The sequence below is a fragment of the Arabidopsis lyrata genome (genome assembly GCF_000004255.2).
Source record: "Arabidopsis lyrata subsp. lyrata unplaced genomic scaffold ARALYscaffold_380, whole genome shotgun sequence".
NCBI lineage: Eukaryota > Viridiplantae > Streptophyta > Magnoliopsida > Brassicales > Brassicaceae > Arabidopsis > Arabidopsis lyrata.
This window is the reverse complement of record NW_003302286.1, coordinates 3,152-8,802: the sequence shown is the minus strand read 5'-3', so window position 1 is coordinate 8,802 and position 5,651 is coordinate 3,152. Positions and strand designations below refer to the sequence as shown.

Below are 5,651 nucleotides of genomic sequence, written 5' to 3'. Positions count from 1 at the left end.
GAAATCGTATGAATGTGGAATATATATTCATTTGTCACAGATCGCAGAAGAAATGAAGCCAAGTCCTTTTGTTATTTCGATATTAACAAAGCTTATCTCCATTATACCCAAATGGAAAATCATTCCTAGTCAAGATATCATCGAGATTTCATATAAAGAGCCAGAAATAAGAAAACAGGTATGTTTCTATATAACATTAGTAATCAAAATGATTAGTTTATAAAAAATCTGTGTAAACTGATCAACGCTTGATTTAACTTTTGTACATTATGGTATATATGACTAATTAAGGTTAGAGAAAATCCGTTATGCTCCAAAGGACGACCACGCTTGAAAACTGCGTATGAGCTCTTAAGGATCAGCAACGACTTGGAGAAGTCACTTAAAGAGGTATATATATAAATGATTACATATATTCAAGATTCCCTTAATGCATTGATATTCAGATTGGACTCAAAGAGTAATATATTCGTGATTAGGTTTTCTGTGTCTAAAAATCATCCGAAAATTTGTAATATAGTATAAATTATGGTTATAATTTACAACTAATGCATATATATAATGATTATATAGGTTTCATTGCCGTTTATGGTATTACACGGAGGTGATGATAAAGTAACAGATAAAGCAGTGAGCCAAGAACTGTACAAGGTTGCGTTGAGCGCTGACAAGACCTTAAAGTTGTACCCTGGGATGTGGCACGGTTTGCTCAACGGCGAGACACCAGAGAACATTGAAATTGTCTTTGCCGACGTCATCGGATGGTTGGAAAAAAGAAGTGATTATGGAAATGATAGGTTTGAGTCGGAGCTTAAACAGAATAATGATGGTTTTAATTTCAAGGAATAGTCGTTTGACTTGCTACATTTTTTTACACAAGTGTTTTGATGAAATTCTGGTGTTTTGCATTTTGATTTTTAATGCTGCTATTGTGAATTATACTATATATTTAAAGAAAAATTATTTCATGTTTACGCTTCATCAGTATTAAGAATAAGATTGAGCAAGATATATATTTTTTAAAAATTCTTACATAAGATTATGTGTGCATTCATATAAAATAGATGCTAATATACTATATCCAACTATATATTAGATAAAGTTAAATTTAGACATTATCCAATATATACACACATCAAGGTTATCTACCTACAAGATTATGTGTGTATTCATTGAAATATAGCTTTTTCGACAAGATATATATATATATATATATATATATATATATATATATATATATATATTATTGGGTATTATTATAAAAGCCCATTAAATACAAATACTTTGTTTTAATCATTTTTTTTTGTATGAATATATTTATGCAAATTAAAATTTGTCAATGGTTTTGTGTATACTGTATATAGATTCACATATAGAGAACAAAATCAACAGATGTCATTATTATTTCCTAAATAATCCAACAAAATAAAGTAAAGTTTTCATCATCTTAGTACGCTTTTAAAATGAGATTTGATGTAACATATATAGCCAGTAAGACTCCAGACCAAACTCTCTGATTCGGCTTGGTTTAGCTGAGCAAAATGGAGATATTATTGTCGAGGGAGAGCGATGGAACTATCTGAAGCAACTCTTCAAAACACTTTTCTTCAAGATAATCTTTCAATCTTACGACCATCTTCTCTAACGTCTTCGTGTTTTTCAGGATAATTTTCAAGAACGAAGCAACATGCTTTGTCTTTAGCGAGAAAGTCCTCTCAAATACCCAGCACCTGCAATGTTGATCCCGTGGATCCAAATTGTAGAGAAGATCATCCTTCTGTGTACAACAGAAACATTTTCATTAACACAAATTAAAACAATATATCAGATTCTAAAAACTCAAAGCGAAAGGAAATGATATTTTAGGATTATTCAAACTCGGTAATATATAGTTTGAATGGTCGTAAAGAATAAGAAAAGAGGGTTTGAGGTTAATATACTTGTATGAAGCCGCTGCGGCTATCCATTATGTGTACTAGGGTTAGCCACTTTAGTTCAGGTGCGTTTTGTAGCACACTTACTACCCCAGGAGTTACACAATGCTCATACATTGTTGTCTCAACCGTCAAAGCTTTAGCCTTGAACATTGGAAAAGAAACACCATGGACCTTGGCAATAGATAAAAGCTACAGAAAGCACTGCCCAAAAATGAATACCGAAACACATAACTCTTGAGCAAGAAAAATATATTAGTTTTTAGCAATTTCTTAGAGAGTGCAAATAACACAAGACTTATTGAAAATCAAAGGCTAATGAAAACTAATCAATACTCTGAAATTAAATGATTCTACATGAGTAAAGTAAGTAATTCTGCAACATCTAGGCATTGGAGAATACAAGAATATATCCATATGACACTTGAATACACCAAAAGATATATACCTTAAGAAAGTTTGCCCCAAAAGTAAGCTTCTCTACATTCTGCAACTTCTCTAGCATCTTCAGCGTCATGACTTGAAGATTTGTCGGCTGATTACGCATGCAAAAGTCAACGTCTGGTATAGCTTCTACTGTAGCTTCGGTTAAAGACGAGACATCAACTAAAGTACATGAAAACTTAGATTTTGTCAATTTTAAGGAATGGATATGTGGTGCCACAATGTGCATTGGCCCCGGCTCGAAGTAGCTATTTCTAATGTTTTTAGACGCAACGATTTACTTAGATCAATAACCATCAGATTAATAACATAAAACAACTTTAAGCTTTCGAGAAACGGAAAACCACATAGAGTCTTAGCAAAGAATTCATCAGAGAGTGAGCAAGTATGCAATGAAAGGTTTTTCAGGGATTTCCAAGACACTGCGCATCTTGGAATCAGATGACAATGGCGTAGGCTGAGTTGCTTAACAGAAGAACTGGTGTAGATGAATTCAGGAATACTATGGAAACCACGTCCATTACTCTCACCGAGATCCAGCGACAGATTCTCAACGTTTCTGGATATTGCGAACTCGATCCAACCGTCAATGTAAGGAACATTGTCCAACATATTGGTATAGAGGTGAAAACTCATAATCTTGGGAAGCTTGTATCGAGCTAGGGTTTTGTTTAACGTATCAGCCTTCAGTCCCCTATAAAAAGTTCATGGTCCATCAAAGTAGAGGGAAGGTGTATCGTACCATACATGCCTCCATCTTGTGGACAAGACTGAAGTTCTGATGGATAATTTGGTCGGAAGATAGGAGAGGATTTGTTGGAGGATCACATCAGGCAGAGAGCTGATTGAGTCTAAATTTTCACTTGAATCTCCTGCTAGTTTGATATCTCGGCGGTGATGATGAGCGTAGCAGTCACCGGAGGTGGCGCCGTCTCCGTTTCCACCGTCGTCTGCCATTACGTTATCAACTACCGATGATAAACCTACTTGTGTATAGTTTGCAATGACATAGCTTTTGGAGTGAGATTTGGTTCTCACGTTTTGGCAGTTAAGGCTTTTTAGGACGAAAATCCCCCTAACGAGTGAACCAAACGGCACAGTTTCTTTGCGGTTTAGTTACTTTTGATTGGTTTTGCGGTTTGGTTTTGAAAAAAAAAAAAAAAATTGTCGAAGAAAACGAAGAAGAAGAACGAGAGAGAGACGGAGAGATTCGAGAGAGAAGTAGAAATCCGTTCGAATATGCTAGATGTATAATATTTAGATGTATTAAGCATTCAAAACGTAAATCTAAAAAAATTAAAATTTCTGAGATAACTGTTAACAAGTGACTGCAAAATTAGGGTTACAGAGGTTTAAGACGATTGCAAAATTACAATTATACCCTTCACTAAATTTCTTATGTGTACGTATTTATAATTTACAGTGTACGTACATGTGGACATGTAAATATGTTAGATTATGTTTTATTGTAAAAGCTGCATACACAATTATTTATTGAGTTTGTACATTAGAAATTTTTGGTTATTTCGTTTAGATGAGATATTTTTGGGGTTTTCCCATAAAATCTATGCATATATAATAATTAAAAATATATATATGGTCAATGTATAGTTGTTTCTCATACTTTAAAAATGTTATGTACGTACATGTATAATAATGTACGTATATCTTTGTTGATGAGTTAAAATTGTTGAGAAATATTTATTGATATAATAATAAACTAATATTCTACGATAGTTCTACTGGAGATGAAGACATTGTTATTTGCAAAAAAATAAGTGTTTCTAAACATACTTACAACTTACAATGTCTCTCATGTCATACTAATTTATACTTTTGTTTCATCAAGTCGGACATTGACTAAATCATCGAATTCTTCCAAAAATGATGTCTTCCCTTTTGGTTATGACTCACAAATGGTTGATTCTCTCCAAAATTATCGATGATTTTTCAATGTCGTACACATTAATTAGTATATGTACACGATTCTTTTAATTAACTGAATTTTCATATTAGCTCCACGGTAAGTAGAGTGTCACCAACATCTCTGACATGTCATATCCCATATTTCTCAACAAAAATTCAGTCCATCTATTGTAATGTAATCTTTGCTACTACCTTTTCTATCGTTTTTAATCATCATCTTCAACGCCCTCTTCGTCATCCCCAATCTCTTACTGTTCATCCTCTTTATCGTCCTCGACTTCTTCTTCCTCATTGTTTTCATCTACATTTGGTACCTCAAATATGGTTTTTGTTGTGTTTTCATCTCTAACCCAAGGTTAGTTTCATCAACAAAGTCCCACATCATGTACATTATATTCACACTTTGCTTATCGGATTGGACAAAATGACACAAAAATGTTTACACTTAGATCCCTACTATGAATAAAAAAAATGTTCGCATTGGTGTTGTTTAGATGGGAACCTATCAACACAAGAGGATCAAGTACTTGGTATATTACAGTAAAATTATATGTGATTCTGTTGAAGAGAATTATGGTCCTTTTAGGAATTTTTGTAATGTTTGGTATCTACGATGGTGCATACGGCGAGTTAACCAAATGTTATGTATTTAGTACGATATATATGATATTTTTTTTTTTGATGTTGTTATTTCTATTTAATTGTTATTTTGAAATTTTTTTAGTAAGCGTTATGTTATACGATATTACTTGTTGAGAATAGATAAGATTTTAAACTAAACCCGTAGACGTACACGATAATATTGAGATACACGTACACGTGTACGACCTCTCCAAACAGTTATATCCTAAAAATGCCTAAATCACATAAGTCTTATACTATGTACGTACACAAAAATATTTATTGGAGCGTACATGGTACAACATTAATTTAATTTTTTGACATCAAAATTAAGTTATTATGTCAGTTATTTGTATGACTGTATTTTTTTCATGTGTTGTTCATACATGATTTGAATGTTTTGTTTTTATGGTAAAAAAATATTTGAAACGTAAATATACAAATTATTTAGATATTTACGTACATATATACACTCCCACACACACGGTCACTTTCAGCATCGTCACCATCAGTCCTAGGGATATTATTCCCGAGTGCCTTGACGGTTGTAATGAAAGAGACAAACAAGGTGACACTAGGATCCCCACCACGAATCAAAAAGAATGTATCCAGGCTCATTTGATTGTCAATGTATACAGGAGGGCGTTTACTTTCTATCATCACTGACATCTTTCCCGGCATCCAGTAACTAATTATTGGATTGCATTTGGTGCACTTCAAACTGAA

The 5,651-nt window shown here is 33.1% G+C and overlaps 2 protein-coding genes and 1 pseudogene across 2 annotated transcripts; 2 read left to right on the top strand and 1 right to left on the bottom strand.

Annotated features, from left to right (window-relative positions):
• Positions 1-35: 35 nt before the first annotated feature.
• Positions 36-979, top strand: LOC9298597 (caffeoylshikimate esterase). The gene is made up of 3 exons (XM_002862476.2): positions 36-178; positions 292-390; positions 574-979. Exons 1-3 carry the CDS (start codon positions 53-55, stop codon positions 847-849), a joined length of 501 nt encoding a protein of 166 aa, XP_002862522.2. The 5' UTR covers positions 36-52; the 3' UTR covers positions 850-979.
• A 549-nt stretch (positions 980-1,528) lies between these two features.
• On the bottom strand, positions 1,529-3,335 carry LOC9298598 (annotated as a pseudogene).
• Positions 3,336-4,310: 975 nt separating this feature from the next.
• On the top strand, positions 4,311-5,329 carry LOC110225075. Its single transcript, XM_021013804.1, has one exon. It carries the CDS (start codon positions 4,776-4,778, stop codon positions 5,058-5,060), a length of 285 nt encoding a protein of 94 aa, XP_020869463.1. The 5' UTR covers positions 4,311-4,775; the 3' UTR covers positions 5,061-5,329.
• The last annotated feature ends 322 nt before the right edge of the window (positions 5,330-5,651 follow it).